The sequence below is a fragment of the Ylistrum balloti genome, unplaced genomic scaffold, assembly GCF_031769215.1.
Source record: "Ylistrum balloti isolate Yb309-2 unplaced genomic scaffold, AGI_CSIRO_Ybal_v1 Utg370434, whole genome shotgun sequence".
NCBI lineage: Eukaryota > Metazoa > Mollusca > Bivalvia > Pectinida > Pectinidae > Ylistrum > Ylistrum balloti.
In genome coordinates, this window is record NW_026782291.1 from 325641 (window position 1) to 343373 (window position 17733).

The 17733-nt window shown below is 32.7% G+C and overlaps 1 protein-coding gene across 1 annotated transcript; it reads right to left on the reverse strand.

Annotated features, from left to right (window-relative positions):
• Nucleotides 1-7531: 7531 nt before the first annotated feature.
• Nucleotides 7532-17532, reverse strand: LOC132554726 (uncharacterized). The gene is made up of 8 exons (XM_060219038.1): nucleotides 17469-17532; nucleotides 15690-15809; nucleotides 14308-14616; nucleotides 13750-13963; nucleotides 11216-11352; nucleotides 9520-9708; nucleotides 8206-8349; nucleotides 7532-7869 (listed from the first exon to the last, which is right to left on the reverse strand). Exons 1-8 carry the CDS (start codon nucleotides 17530-17532, stop codon nucleotides 7532-7534), a joined length of 1515 nt encoding a protein of 504 aa, XP_060075021.1.
• Nucleotides 17533-17733: the final 201 nt, after the last annotated feature.

Here is a 17733-nt window from a genome sequence, read left to right on the forward strand (position 1 = left end):
GCCGTTAATTCTAACTTCTTTCGATCACTAATTAGGATTCAAAATGTATGCCCATGGCATCACTGATGAGTTAAAGAAATGCGGTTTATATAATTCAAGAAAATAGTTTGGTTCAACTGTATTTATTTCAATTTTATTGAAAGGTGCTGTTCACTTGTGTGTCTTGTGCATGATCTTAGCCTCAGTCAACATAAAAGCATGGGAAATATTCATCTAAATATGCTGTCTTTACCGTAAACATGAAATTAGATAGTGTCCCCAGAAACACATCACCTCCTTAAATATCACTTATATCATATCTATTTAATATGTTTACGAGTTTTGGTCAAGTGTAGCTTCTCGATTATGGTTTTCACATTTTATCGCCTTTTCTAAATTCCAATAACTCGCCTTCTAGACTTTCCAACAAAAAGCCAAAAGCATCACGGGTGACTCCTTGCTGGTTGAAACAGCTGCCATAATTCAAACTAGGAACTACAGTAAAAACAATACACCACTATCAAAATACCTTGTTTTTAGAATTATACATAATCGACATTACTTCATCAAGGCAGATAAAACGAACCGTAACGATTAATCGTATTCAATAGCAATTTTTAAAGCTAGAAACACCTCTTATTCCTCTTAGATATGAAAGGAAATTGGTTGTAAATTGCAAATGCATAAACAAGTAAAATAAAGGTAAAACATCCCTCTGTGGTTCTGATTAAATAGCCACACGATTGAGAATGAAAAATGTCAATAACGAAATAACATTTTTTTGTAAATTAAAAGAGAAAAAATATATTAATACTGAAACATATAGAAAGTGACAAATAGAAAGTGGTTAATAGAAAGTGACCAATAGAAAGTGACAAATAGAAAGTGGTCAATAGAAAGTGATCAATAGAAAGTGACCAATAGAAAGTGACAAATAGAAAGTGACCAATAGAAAGTGACCAATAGAAAGTGACAAATACAAAGTGAGCAATAGAAAGTGACAAATAGAAAGTGACCAATAGAAAGTGACAAACAGAAAGTGACCAACAGAAAGTGACAAATAGAAAGTGACAAATAGAAAGTGACCAATAGAAAGTGACAAATAGAAAGTGACCAATAGAAAGTGACAAATAGAAAGTGACAAATAGAAAGTGACCAATAGAAAGTGACAAATAGAAAGTGGTCAATAGAAAGTGGTCAAAAGAAAGTGACCAATAGAAAGTGACCAATAGAAAGTGACCAATAGAAAGTGACAAATAGAAAGTGACCAATAGAAAGTGACAAATAGAAAGTGGTCAATAGAAAGTGGTTAAAAGAAAGTGACCAATAGAAAGTGACCAATAGAAAGTGACCAATAGAAAGTGACAAATAGAAAGTGACCAATAGAAAGTGACAAATAGAAAGTGGTCAATAGAAAGTGACAAATAGAAAGTGACAAATAGAAAGTTACCAACAGAAAGTGACAAATAGAAAGTGACCAATAGAAAGTGACAAATAGAAAGTGACCAATAGAAAGTGACAAATAGAAAGTGGTCAATAGAAAGTGACAAATAGAAAGTGACCAATAGAAAGTGGTCAAAAGAAAGTGACCAATAGAAAGTGACCAATAGAAAGTGACAAATAGAAAGTGGTCAATAGAAAGTGACCAATAGAAAGTATGAATCTCTTGCATCCAGCCTAGAATACAATTCGTCAAGGTGAAATAGCTGTAGTACAGCGTGTTAATCAAGTCTCATAATTATCATCAGTTCTTCGTGAAACTTGAATTTCGAATTGATGAGCTGTCTGTGTGCATGCAGTCACAATGCTGAGCGATGAAATATACAAATATATGAGAAAACCTAAACGAGACTTCGGATGGAAAGATAATGATGTCTATTAAGATATATACCTAGAGTTATCAAAGCTTTATGGTGTTATGATGAGTTACAAAATGTCACTGAAAAATAAATCTTAGCCAATCCAAATCCTGTCAACTTTTTAAAATCAGTGTCCGGTTATGGTTTCCGTCATAAAATTAGAATTACCAAGCACGCGAATCAGTAACGAAGACACCAAACCAACATTGCGAAAGGAAATAAAAACTGCCAGTTATAATGATAATCTCCAATAACCCTGTGTACAAACAATGTACACATTCCAAATGCAACATATGAGTGTCTTTATTAAAACTTGTCCAAAAGCCGAAGATTACCACTTGTAAAACATGCATAGATAGAGAAATCCGATAATTGAAACTAAAAGACTACAAATATCACGAACAAGGTTATGCATTTTTTATTAAAACAAGTAACACTATAACTATTAACCAAGATTAGTGATTGGTAAGCAAATATTGAAAAATACTAAGTTTAAATATTATTACTTGGAACAATACTGAGAAAAGCATCTCATATAGTTATCTTTAGCTTGAAATTAGCTTTCCTTCCTCAAAATTATGATATACTGTGTGTTTGAATTTTGCTTTATTTGCACGAATAACACCTGAAACAAGTGTTGAATATACAAAAAATGGTGAAAGAACTTACCAAGGTTTTTGTAAAGACACACAAGAAAACTTAAGTTCAGATTTAAAACATTCATTAAGCACTTTAATGTTCGTTCTGTTAGATGCCTTCCACAAGGCAGATTATCCCAATTCAATTCACGATTAATGCAAATACAAACTTACATATTTGTATAAAATCTGTCAAATCGTTAAAAAAATGTTAAAAAAAACAAACAAGATAAGTTGTAGTGTTAAGGTTGACACTAAAATATTGTTAAAATGATAAAAAAATAAAACGTAGTCATTTAATTGCCCAATATAATTCTAAGATTGATGCCATATCACATCTGACAATATATAACAATGTACAAAATTAATCAAGAGAACCATGATAACAATTACATATTAGTATAAATTTCAATTAGCATATAAAAAATAATCAAATGGTTAAGATAGAAACAATTATAAATTCTTACATCACTCATTGTCATAGCATCAATCCCAAATGGAGAGAGTGCATGAATTCAAAGTATAAGTTCAGTAAGTAGATTACTGAGAAAGAAATCCTTTCTGAGAAATACTGTCATTCTGATGAAATAATATAGTTTCACAATTTAATCATCAAAATTCAGAATTAATCATATATATATTAATATCAATATATGAGCATGATTCATCAAGCACATTTCAAGAGAAGGTGACCAAATCTTTAACTATCAAGATACAACATTTCGTTTTCCTACCAGTCCCACAACCAGCCATCTTTAAATTGACCTATTGGCAGACGGACGGACAGCAGGACAAAAATGTTGCTGTTTAAACTATGTCAGCAGGAAGCTGTAATAAAAATATGAAAAGGTAGAACACAAACATGGATACAGGCATTGTTGATAGTAAGTGAGCTAAAACATAATTAGCAAATATACAGAACACAAACATGGATACAGGCATTGTTGATGGTTAGTGAGCTTTAACCATAATAAGCAAATATACAGAACACAAACATGGATACAGGCATTGTTGATGGTTAGTGAGCTTTAACCATAATAAGCAAATATACAGAACACAAACATGGATACAGGCCTTGTTGATGGTTAGTGAGCTTTAACCATAATAAGCAAATATACAGAACACAAACATGGATACAGGCATTGTTGATGGTTAGTGAGCTTTAACCATAATAAGCAAATATACAGAACACAAACATGGATACAGGCATTGTTGATGGTTAGTGAGCTTTAATCATAATACTGAAACCATTTAATAAGCTTAAATAATGGATTTACAACCATCTCCCTGCGACATTGTCCAATGAGCAAAGATACAGAAAGAAGCACCAATAACGGATGAGCAAAATTAAAAAAATTACTGCTGGTTAAACGAACAAGATATACATTAATACCCATAGTGATTCCAATACATAGTACAATTTACAATATCAAATGACTCGGGAATGTAAAGTTCTGAATACGGTCTTGAAACGAAAGTACAAGTCTTGTTTAATGCTAGGCATTAATATAAAGTACTCCCATACCAACAACAAAATCTTTAAAATCTTTACATGGCATCACTTTGATATTCATTTCTAATTTTAATGACTTTAACACATCGTGTACCAGAAAGAGAACCCAAAGGCCAATACCAGTTTTATAGACTTAAACATGCTGTGTTCAGGGGAGAGAACCCAAAGGCCAATACAAGTTTTATAGACTTAAACCTGCTGTGTTCAGGGGAGGAAACCCATAACCTTTTTGCCTATTTTTGAAACTGAACAATATGACAAAGTGAGACAGTTTTTAGCAAAAATAAAATACATCTCTTTGATGTATCACACTCTATAGAAAAAAGTGACCTTTGAAACTTGATAAACCTCTCTTGATGGACGTCTACTGTATAACAGGAAATATCTTATGTACAGAAGTCTCTGGTGTTTTCATGGCTATTGTATCATGAAAATAAAATCTCAGAAATAAGATTTCAATAACACAAAATGATCACAGACACATTTCAGTTGTACCCATAAATTATGTACCCTTGAAATGATGTCTTCGGGAGAAAGAAAATTATGACGACAATTTGGTCTCTGTATAATATATACTGTTGATGCCTACTCCCAAATAAAAGCAGTGTTATTGCTGCTGCAGAGTCTCAATTAAAAATCATGACAAAGAATTTAACAATTGGTCATTCTAGTAGGTAAGTATATTCTTACAAATATGTATATATTATACGCAAAGGTAAATAGATTAATTTTAGTAAATACATTTTCAGATTTAAGGAAGTCAATTTACCATCTTTGGTTATTCATATTAGTAAGTAGTGAGATATAAAGTGGACAGCATTATTACATGAATGTTTGTATACATTCTGTTACACAACAATAAATAGTCATATGCATCATTAATCTGCATAGCTATAAATATTTATAAACTCTCTTGGTTATCTATGTACATTCTGATACAATTATGAATATTCAAATACGACAATGAATATGTATGTACATGTATATGATATTATAAAATATGGTATACAATTAATTTCGTTGGTGTGTTTAATATTCACTTATAGGCAAAGGTCACTTTCACTTAATCATGTTTATATGAACAAACCTATTTTTCAACATTTAAAAATATAGCATTTCTGACATGAATAAGGATGTACTTTCAAATATTGATACAGGCCTTTAAATGGTCCTTGAAATTTACATAAGATAAGCACCCTGATCATAAAATTTATAAAAAAAACTAGTTATTAGGATTGACTAAGCCAATATTTATATCAATCACCTGCAGGAATTTTGTATCAGAAACCAGTTAACATAAACTGAACAAGAGACATAAGGGCAAGAACAGTCATCTGACTATGTAAACCTATAAATTAAAGACACCAATTAGGCCTAAATTGCTCAACTTCTCAATGGCTTAAAAAGAAAACTTTGTTGGTCTATAAAAGCATTTCCTGCAAACTTGTTGACAAAGAAATTTTGATATCTCAGCTTATTTGACCTTCTGTGACCTTAAAACTGGGTCAAGGTCATTTATTCCAACATTCAATCCATCATGCTACAGACCAATTATCAGCACCATTGCCTTTTTAGCTACTGAGTGGAAGTTGTTTTAATATTACAACATAATTGACCTCTGTAATCTTGAAAGGCAGTCAAGGTCATTCATTTTAACAAACTTTGTAGTCCTTCATCTTTGCATGCTACAGGCCCAGTATCAGCACCATGGGCCTTTTGGTTATTGAGAAGAAGCCATTAAATTTTTTAGATGCTTAAAACATGTTACCTTGAAAGTAAGTACAGGTTATTCAAATTAACAAATATGGTAGCCGTTTATACCAGCATGCTAAAGACCATATAACGGCACTCTGTGCCTTTTGCTTATTGAGATGATTTCATCACATTTGACCTCTGTGACCTTGAAAGGCAATGTTATTAATATTAAGAAACTTGGTATCCCTTCATCTTAAGATGCTGCAAACCAAATATCAGCACCCTTGACCTTTTACTTATTGAGAGAAGAAGTCATTTTTGACACATTTGGTCAAGGTCATATATTTTAACAAGCATGATAGCTTTTTATCCTATCATGCTACAGGCTTGATATTAAAAGTTTGAGAGTTTTGGTCATTGAGAAGAAGTCATTTGAATGGGAAGTTTACGCATGACACATGCCAGATGAAACATTATGGCTCTACAGCCTTTACATCAGATGACCTTATCATGAAAGTGAGCAAATCCAAAATTAAAGACCATATGAAAACAGTCCATGTGTGGTAGGTAGGACAAATCAAGGATGGTTATATAGTGTTATCAAAATGAATTATTATACCCTGGACAAAGAAGTATGACACCCCATCTAATCACATTTTACTGACAACAGGTTAATTGGTCATTATGCTGCCAACTAATTTCATGTTGAATATAGATCAGATACACTGATGTTTGGTTTTACATCTCTGAGACAACTATCATCTAGTATTTTGTCACTCAGAAAGGTAAGCGTTCTGGGGACAGGAACAGGCAACCTGCATTTCCCTCATTTTGTGAAACCAACTTTTCTGGATAACATGGTTTTAGATGACGGTTTCTGACTCCAATGGTGCCTTAACCTACCAATGGTAGAGATGTTGCTGTGTACCATATCTGTCACCAAACTAGCTTGAGAAAGTAGGGTTAGGTTCAGTCTAAACAATATTAATTTTAGAAGTCCATCTAATTTACTATTAAAATCTCTGTTAATTTGAATAAATATCTCTGGAATAACATTATCAATCCAACTCTTCAGCATAAAACCACTTGGGGATCTTTAACATGCTACAAAGGACACTCTTAACACGGAACACCTTTTAAATTCTCCATCCACAGGACTGTGTATATGTGGAATGTCACCGGCCTCTATTCATATATTACTTATCCATTACAGCCTTCAAAATCAAAGGTGATAAGGTGTTTTCAAGCATATTATGTTTAAACATTATTTTAATTCAGTGTTATATCCCAAATCGGATTTTGATATTTTTAAAACATACACTCATATCAAAATCTTTCATCTGATTTGAAATAAGTTATCATAAAAAAATGTCGTTTTTTTCGTAAATCAATTCAGTCTCCATATACAGGTATCTGTTCATCACTCTGACTTTTCATTATCATATTTAGGATCGTATTAATATGCTTACAAGTGGTAGAGATAATGTTATATAATGAGTAAGGTATATATTATATCCAAGCAGAGTGCAAGACGAACCTATTTATAGACTTTGTTTGGTCTCGGCCAGGGGACAGAACTCAACACTTTCAACAATTGTGTTAGACTAGACATTTGACAATGAGGTTAAAAGTCTGATTATAGCAACGACAGAAACCATGAAATATTAAATAAAAAAACACAAAGCAGCCATTTTTGTATCCAACAAGAGATGATATGTGCAAAAGGGGGGAGGAGGGATGTTAGGTATTAGTATCATACTGTGAGTAGGTTGTTAGCAGATACTTCAAATAATCTCTACTGTTGACCAAATCAATTCTGCTCTGCACACAGTTTGCAAATATCAAAGTTATACAATCTCTTCCATACCAAGCAAGGCGCCTGTTCGAGCTGTTCTTTGCTGTAATTTTCTTGCATTATCAATCCGCAGCTTAATTGCACAAAGGAAGTTCCTACGCTTCCTTCTGTTTGAACCTTGGGGTTCATATGTCAATTGTTCGTAACGTTTCAGATCAGAATTCTCATTTCTTTCATCTTCGTGACAAATTACAGTCACAGTATCGTTAGAATTTATCTGTCCAAGAACATTTTGGAGCTTGGTCGTGAATTCTTCATCTGAGTTATCCGAGGGTGCAACAACAACTAGAGCTGCAGATGTCAGAATAAGGTCTTGAAGGATACCAGACTCTGAAATGTTAAAATAGTGTCACTATAATTGTCATACAAACAAAAGATCTACAGAACATAATTACCATTAGACAATTGACTTTTTATACTGAATCAATATGGCATGAAATTTTGCATTCTGACATTATCTTATACTATATTATCTTCACAATTTAACCTTATCTTTAAACTGTGACATTATGTTTGCATTCTGACATTATTTCATACTGGGATATTATTTTTACAATATAACTTTATGACAATCTTTATATAATGAAATTATTTTAACTTGGTGATATTACAGGACATCTTACAATGTAACACATTACATCTTTATACACTTTTTTATCCTCCTACCTGTAATGTGATTGCCTTCAGGTGCCCCTGCCTCTAATCGTTTTAAGCTATATTTTTCATTCATTAAATCCATTTCCAAACTTGATGCCAAGCGTATATCCTTACCGTCATTGCTGTGGTGTATAAACACATCAGTCAGATTTTCTACAAAAGACAAGGAAACAAGAAATAATCTACTTTTTCTTTTGTCAAAAGTTTGCTTTAGACTTTTAATTCTCAAATAGAATTTATTCAAATAAAAAAGGTCGGAATAACAATTCTGAAATGAAACATGAAAATGTTATGAAATATTTTAACTAAAACATGAATAACAGTAGAAGTTTATAGGAAAATTTTATATGAATAATTACCAAAAAATCCCAAAAATTCATGTTTTTTAGATACTCTACTCTTCAAGGATGGGAGAATCTTTGGGTCTCACATTCTCCCCTAGGGATAGGGTAAATTATCCTAAGCTTTACATCCATGAAGCACCTATATCGCTAACTTGGTTAGTTTGTTAAATTTGCTTCATCTAAACTAAATGAAAAGAAGTTCAAAGATTACCTATTTCCCCTCCTCTCTCACCCTGATTGGTCCAGAGTCTAGACCAACTGTTTATTCAAAATTGATTACCCTTCACCCAGGGATGATTCATGAATCAGGACAATCTAGACATTCCCAAAGAAGAAGAGGGTTGAGATCCACTACTAATACATTTTATTACAAATTTGGACACAGTTCAGGCATTCCTAGAGTAGAAGATGGATTTAAAAGAATTTGTTCTATTTCCAATTTTGGTCCTGCCCTCCCAGGGGGCTGAGACCCAACATTTATAAAAAAAAAATTATTTCTCTTCCCCTAAGGATGCTGCATTCTAAATTTTGACAGATCATAAATAATTCTACAGGAGAAGAAGTTGTATTTCAAACAGTTTGTCCTATCTCCCCTATTGCATGCCACTATTCTTGCCTTATGGGGCCAACAAAATTGATTTCCCTTCACTCAAGGATGATCCAAACTAAATTGGGAAAGAATCCAGGCAATCTAGCAGATGAGCAGAATTTGCTCTGTTTCCTCATTTGGGTCCCACTCCTCCTGCCCAAGAGAGCTGAAACCCTCCATTTATACAAAAATTCTAATATGGCCGCCTGTTTAAGGACGGACAAGGGACAATAGCTACAGAATGGTTTAAATAGCTAGCTACCAGATGAGTGAGTGCTAAAACCAAACTACTGTCATTGTGAAGCAATACTGTTTTCTTACTTTTAGCTGAATTTTGGAAATCTTTCATAAAAGGGGAAATATGGCCACTGAATTCTAAATGTTACCTACCATTTTCAGGCACTTGCCTCTTGTTTCTATTCCTTTCATAAAACTTCATCAGTTTATAATGTATCTGGGGTTTATACAGCCACACCACAACTATAACTACTGCAATTATCAGTATAAAGACCACAACCAATCCTGCTGTGACACCAATGACCGTTTCTTTCTTTACTGGCATCCCTTGAACAACCTTGGCTAAGAGAAGAAATATTTTTATTATATTTGTATTACTTTCTGATAACCACCAAGAAATATCAAGACAATTATTCATGCTACATTATTTAATACAGTGTAATAATGGGAACAAAATCAATATCGTAATAACACATTAGTTGCCGCACCACACACTTTAAAACATAAATTCTCACTGCGTACATAAAAAGTCATTTTGATAATGGAACAAAGAATTTTTAGACAAGTGTGTTTCACACAAAATGTTGAATTTGTGACATGCAGTTGTAATCACATGAGATTATCAAAATAAGTACATATTAATATACAGTATTAAGGTCATACCTCGCTTAGTGAAGAACTTTTCGGAAAATAATGTAAACTACAAAATATTCTATAATTCTTCCCTTGACTGAAAGCCTCTCACTACATATTTACAGACATCAAATCATCTCTCTTAAACATTTCTTATAGGAAGAAATTACCTGTACAAAGATAACACCTACAGAAAGAGATCACCTCTACAAAAAGGCCGCCTCTACAAGGAGGACATGTCTAAAACAGACACTGTCCACCAGAAACTCAGGTGCATAGCCAAGTGATTTTTATGTGTATGCAGACAGAATTGAATTACAAGTGCCCCCTATTTTGAGACAATCGGCAAAACCCCATCCTCCCAAACAACAAAAAAAAAAAAAAAAACAAGAGACCCTAAAGGGATCTTGGCACCCACCACTGTTTGTTCTTAATTTGTTCTGTACAAAGTGAATCTTTTTCCTTCTTTTCTTTTCTCTCCTCTGTTTTTGAACTTATTCATACAAAATTTGAACATTTCCCTTCAATTATAATCTTTAAGAGAGCCAAATCCGGTATGAATGCTTGCTGGAGGTCAAATAGTTTCTGTTTCAATCATTTAAATACTGCAAAATCAGATTTTTCATAGGGTTCAATTTTCATTGCTCTTAAAAAAAATCCCTTTTTTGTGAACTTTTGATTTCATGGGTAAGTATAACTCTATAAATGTATTTATACGAATTATGACAGTTCATAGACATATGAATTTATAATTTTACATCCACTATTTGAAAGCCCAATTTATGTATTTATACGAATTATGGCAGTTCATAGACATTTGAATTTATAATTTTACATCCACTATTTGAAAGCCCAATTTATGTATTTATACGAATTATGACAGTTCATAGACATATGAATTTATAATTTTACACCCACTTTTAGAAAGCTCTATAAAAATATCCATACTTATTATGACAGTTCGTGGACATATGAATTATGTGGATTAAGTGTGCCCATGAAATCAATGAAAATAAAATCACCACAAAAACTGATAATTTTACAGTATTAACTAAACATGTATGTAAGGACTATCTCCTCTTGAGAGTTGAGTGCTGTACAGGTTAGAAAGTGCACAGGTATTCTATCATTTCTATCCATTAATACTTAACCAGCTAAATTTCTAGGACTTAATACTTTGTGATAATCCAAGAATAGTCACTATAGACATACTTACAGCATAGTTTAACAACAAACATGAAGTTTTTGTTGCTAGACTCTCGAATGCTGCTCACATAACATCTGAAGGTTTTAGTAATGTCAGATTCAGTGACATTGGATATGATCAGCTGATGAATGATAAATCCATTTGTTCTGCAAAATGCAACAAGGTAAATGTACAAATAAAAATATCTAACGATATACACAGCTTTATCTCGACTCTTCATTCTAAACAGGTTTTAAAAGTTTTCTTTAAGGCTTTCAGTTTGCAAATATTCATTAATAAAAACTATACTGCTGGTTTTGAAAGGTTTTCAAGACATGAAAGATATCATTTGCAGTTTCAGATCTACAATTTTCATTAAAAAGAAAAAACAATTATCAAGAGGCACTGATGAAGGCTCCCAAAAAACAAGTTTAGTCAAGGCTTTTCTGTCAGTAAATCTTATTCTAGTTTAAATGTAAGCAAGCTATGCTCCTCACATGAAATTTCAATATATCACCAAGTTTCATTATCTTAGTATTAAGTACTAACCAAATTTACCTATGCTCTGGACAATAAATTTTATTAACGGGCAACAACTTACAAATAAGGAGTTGTGGGACTTGAATCTGCTACACTGCATACTACCTTAGCCTAACTGATGTATACACATAGTTTCATAATCTTTGCTTAACTTTGGAAAAAACTTTGGACAAAAAAGACAGATAGAAAGAAGGATGGAAAGACGGACATATGAATGGGTAGATGGGCAGACAAAGTATTTAAGAGAAGCATTAAATTAACAACTCTGATGCATCTTGTCAAAACTCATTGTTCTGAATGAGAAAAATAAAACCAACTCTAACACAAGTCAGGGGAGGGAACTCTATTGCAGTATGCATTATATAATATGATAACTGTAAATGTTTTGAATTGATTAAACCCGAAATGAAAAGAAATTGATAAAGCCAACTAGTGGAATATTTTGCATACACAGTTTGAAGGGAAAAGTTGTTCCTGTGAATAACACTACTTAGTCAAATATCACTTGTTTTCAGTATCTGTGCAAATATCTTTTGAAAAATTTAATGATATTCAGAGTGATTGAAAATGGACATTTCTTTTGTTTTTTGTTTGAAATTTGTCTGAAAACTTCTAACTGTGAGTTTGGAGCTAAATCTATCTTTTCTTTTTCATCCATAAGTTACAAGTGTGATTGTTAAATCTGAATGTTGCCACTCGGAACATTTTACACATTGTTATAACATGTCAAGCTGTTTGAAATGTGCCCCCCCGTATTTGTAAGGGGAGGAAACATCTATCAAAATTCCAAGATTAAACAGTAATTTGTGGTCAGCTGTAAAACTTGTCAAAAAAATAAACTCCCAAATATGTAGGTCATGAATTTAAGAAAAAAGCTTATTAGATAGAGAAAAAATTTTTTTTTATTTATTATGTTGGAACAAATATTCCATGGTAACTCTTCTTTGAGTAAGCTAATCAGGTTTAGAAATCTTTAGCCATCATCATAGTCAGATAATTGGGAGTTCAGCAAGTTTCTAGGCAACTGAACAACAGCTGTTACTTTTTTCTACAAAACAGCAGTAAATAAGTGTTAATTAATTACTAGTCATTAGCTTATTACATCAATAAGCCTGTGTCTGCTAATAAGTCTGTTCTTTAATTTCTAGTTTGAGGTAATGTATTGCTTTAGCTAACCCCTGTGGTGATTTCTTCTGGTTGGTAATATCAATAGAATAAAAGTCTCTAACACAACTAGAAAAGATTGGAGAGAGACGTTTCAATTCCTACATGGTCACCTTCATCAGACAAATGACCAGTGTGGAGCATACTAACACTGACATACGTAGTGTTCAAGATGGTAAGGAATCTACCAACTTTTCGGCTGTACTATAATTCTACGTATATTAAGGTTGAAAATAGTGTGATCAGACGGTAATCAGATTATGAAAAAATTTAAAAGTACACAAGATCATATCAATGAACTGTAGGTGATTTGGCTGTGCTTTGTTTAACACCAATTTCCCCCAAAAAAGGGAAAACTTTTCCCAAAACAGAGTTAATTGGTATAATTTCCTTAACACACTTTTAAATTTTGCTATCATGAAAAATAAATATCAATTCAACCTCAAAACATTTTTATTTTCTGTTCAAGTATCAAATGTGTAATAAATTTTTACCCTATTCCTCTTTTGAATTCTGACCAAAAGGGCTATCTGAGATTTTGCCATTTCTCAAAATAGGAAAGAAAAATCCTTTTTTCCACAATAGGTAATATTCTCCAAATTTCATGTTGAACTCTTTGTTTAAGTTCTATTTACTTAAAAATTTGGTTGTATTCTTGGCCACATTACATAAAGTTTCACACAGCTATTAGCAAATCATAACGTTTGTTTAAAAATTTTCTACAAAAATCTAGGTAAAACAATAAATGTACCTAAGTCTGAGTGTATCAAACTTAAAACCTTTCTATGAATTTAATTATGAACTTGGTGCATGGATATATAAGGAGCATGTAGACAAATTCACACATATTATACAATTACCCGTTGTTGATGGTAATTTCATATACAGGATAATAAGCATCATTCCTCACTAACGATAGATTTCCTTCGTCGTCTTTGTACCACTGGACATTCCACTCAGACGAACCCAACTGTCCAAAATCTGCTGAACAATTAACAGCAATTGTCTTGCCTAGTTTAGCACAGGTGTTTGACGAGGGACCAAATGCTTGGGGATGCACTCTTCCACTGGAAGCTAAAGAGAAAAGTTCATATATATGAAACATTTTTTTTAAAACAACGAAGCGAAGGCTACAATAAACAAGTAAACATAAACTTGATTGATGAATATGATATCGTCAGACAAACAGAGCACTGAATGCTTGAACTTTGATCAGTAAAGTCAGGGCAAGACTGCAGATATATCTAATTAAATGAGAAAATCTATTTTGATTTCAAGTATATATACAAAACACATGACAATGGTTAAGCATTTGTTTGCTTTTTGTCTACATAATAAATATGAGTGGCATCATCGCCATGGCTTTCTTGCTGGATAAACAAGGTGTAACTACTGCCACAACATTTGTAGAGACTAACCTGCAAAAGCAAGGTCTATTTGGCGTACGATGATGTCATTCTGGGCGTTTGTAGCGATACACCTATAGTAACCTGGTAGGGGATAGCCATCGTCCTGATCAGGTGGCACAATCAGCAAAGTCTGATTTCTAGTATTCTCCTTGAGTCTGTAGATACTTGTCCCACCAATATTATCCCAAGTATCGTTTTCTGTGGCACGAAAGGACCAGGCCAAAGAAACAAAGCCAGTGATACAACAGTCAAGAGATATCTGTTCGCCAATGTAGGCAAAGGTAGCATTGTTCATGTCCTTACTGTACTTCAGGGGGCCTGTCAGCAACGAGAGAAGCAAAAATAAACTCAATAATAAATTACAAAATTCCTAAATCCATCGGTAACATCAATAGGTTCAACTACACATACATAAGTCAAGTTCAAATTTCAAATTCTTTTATTGAACCTCAGATCATACATGCATGACATATGAGGATGTCCATATGAAAACATGGTGTAGTCAGAGTTAGCACAGTATACAATAAATAGTTGTACAATAAGAATGAGATGTTAAACATTTTAATGTTTTGTAGTTTAGGTGTTTATCCAAAACTTCATTTTACCAAATAAATAAAGATATACAAATGTATGTAATTTAAGCAGCATTTTTATGTTTTGCTATTATCAAATTTACAAACTATACACAGAGTGGCATAGAAAAAATGCTACTTTTTAGACATTTGCCCAAAACTTCAATATGTGAGATTTAAATTTACCTAATTTTATACATACATCATTATCCTTTGTCGTTATCAATCTTACAAACTTATACCTATTTGGAGCATTATAGTAGACACTATCAATGAACTGGTGTCTATATCAGAAAAGTGATGACACCCTAATAAGTAGTGGTATTCATCACCAACTTCATTTACATTACATAATTCACATTCCATCTGCCAACCTCAACCTTAGTAATGTCAGGGTTACCTGTGATGTTGTTATTGTTACCTGTTATGATGTAAGACTTACCTGTAAAGTAATATTTACCTGTGATATTATACATTTTTTAAGATACAACTATGTAATATTAAATACAAAATCATGTTTACATATGAATTAAGATACATGTTATAAGAAAAATGTTTTCTTTGCAAGACGGAAATAAAGAATGTCTGTCTGTTACAGTTACCTGTGATAGTGGTATTGTTACCTGTGATGTTGTTATAGTTACCAGTGATTGTGTTATAGTTACCTGTGATGTTGTTATAGTTACCTGTGGTAGTATTATAGTTACCTGTGATAGTATTACAGTTACCTGTGATAATGTTATAGTTACCTGCGATTGTGTTATAGTTACCTGTGACAGTGTATATCAGTGAAGGTGTAAGAGTTACTTCAATGCTTACCTGTCATACTGCTCTGCGGACATTCTGTTCTAGCATATTCTGTCATATACATCAACAAGATCAACTGCAGCAATATGCTGGATGTGCCCAGATGTCTTTGAACAGAACCCTTCATCATACCTAGAAATAATAACCAAGTCTTGGTGCTAGTTACTGTATAAAGCCAGTTATAGGTATAAACTGACCATTAATTCGTAGTATCTCTCCTAATCTATTCCGTCATTCCATGAAAATGTCACACCTGGAATTTGTATAAACTAAGTGTCTTATTGTCTAGCCAAATCAAATGAAAAACCTACTCTGCCATTTCAAGAAAATTATCAAACCTGGAATTTGTTTAAACTAAGCATTTTCTTGTTTACCCAATTCAATTCTGAGAAAAAATCAAACCTGGAATTCGTATAAACCAATTGTCTGGTTGTCTGATCTATTCAATTCCAGAACTATTATGTAATTCCGAGAAAACATCACACCCGGAATTCGTATAAACCAATTGTCTGGTTGTCTGATCTATTAAATTCCAGAACTATTATGTAATTCCGAGAAAACATCACAACTGGAATTCGTATAAACCAATTGTCTGGTTGTCTGATCTATTAAATTCCAGAACTATTATGTAATTCCGAGAAAACATCACACATGGAATTCGTATAAACCAATCGTCTTGTCTGACAAATTGAATTCCAGAACTAATTCCTGATACATCTCACCAGGAATACCTCTCTCTGTTAATAATAAAAGTCATGCAATTGTAATAATAACAAACTCCTTAATATGATGCTATGTCGTGTATTGTTGGGTTATATCAAACTCTATCATATCCCCTAACTGCCATATCCGACAAAATGAAAGTAGTTTGTAATTCATGTCGTAGTACACATACATTATAGCATACGTTTACGTCTAGTGTTTTGTACTAAATAAACACTTGTATAAAATCAACATAGATAAAGTAAGTACCTTGTAAGTGAGTATTGGTGACAAGTAGCAGGATAATTCCTTATGCACTCTATTTAGCACTCTATTTACTACCTTGTTAGTTTTTGTGCCTTTCTCTGAGTTGTCGCCCCTGTCCTTTGAACACCGCTGCTGTACTAAAAGCCCGTAATTTAATATGACATATGATGCGGAAATATTTTATGGTAATGTGATATTCGATGTGTTTTTGAACAGCTAACTTGAATTCATGTTTGAATATGTCTATGTCCTGTACGTATTACGTCAAGACAACCAACAAAATTATGTAGAAAACGTCCCAATATCTAATATGATAGCATGCCGTTGTTTCTCATCATACAACGGGTGAAGGGAGACAACTGCGTCACACCTGTGAAATTCACCAACAAAATCAGGAATAGTTCGTTATCACTTCAAGAAAATAAAAGTATCGCATTTTATTCTAAACCAAAAACCGTATACATCTTCTGTAGTAGTGGCTTTGTTTATGTGAGTGTGTGTGTTTACTTTCTTTTTCCTGTAAGTTTGTTTTATCTATATATTCAGATAAGTAGTCATTTTGTCTGCATGGTTTTGAATGGTATTATTCGATTTCTGATATATTTTTTGAAAAGCCATCTACAAAGAGAAACATATTGCTTCAGTCGTCTTTAATTAAAACAGATTCATGTAAATCCGCCGTGAGTACGTTCAGTTTTATAAACACAGCTTTACATGCAGCAGAGTAACTTTACTTTGTATAGTCACTTTTTAGTTTACAAAATGAATATTAATCATTTCAAACACGACATTCCAATACATTAGTTATATTTGTCGGGATACCCAAAAATGTTCGAAAGAGTCTTTTTTCACCGTCATCAGACAACCGCTCTAGTCTTTCCGTCATTCTGAATCGCTTTGATCGAAATACGTGAATTTTTTTAATTTCCAGTATGTACGATAAAGCTATGAAAACAATTTTAAATTAAAAAAAAAAACACGATAGTGTATTAAGTAATGCCGAAATGTAAATATAACGTTGGACGTCGGTCAGATTGTATTTATTGTCTATATGAATGCAATCTGGGTCCCTGATAAATAATCATAA

Coding starts and splice junctions, on each gene's coding strand:
- LOC132554726 (XM_060219038.1), bottom strand. CDS start 17,532: ATGACGGAAAGACTAGAGCGGTTGTCTGATGACGGTGAAAAAAGACTC. Junction 15,810..17,468: donor ACTCTTTCGAACATTTTTGG/GTATCCCGACAA, acceptor TATTATTTCTAG/GTATGATGAAGGGTTCTGTT. Junction 8,350..9,519: donor GAGGCAAGTGCCTGAAAATG/GTAGGTAACATT, acceptor TGTCTTTTGTAG/AAAATCTGACTGATGTGTTT.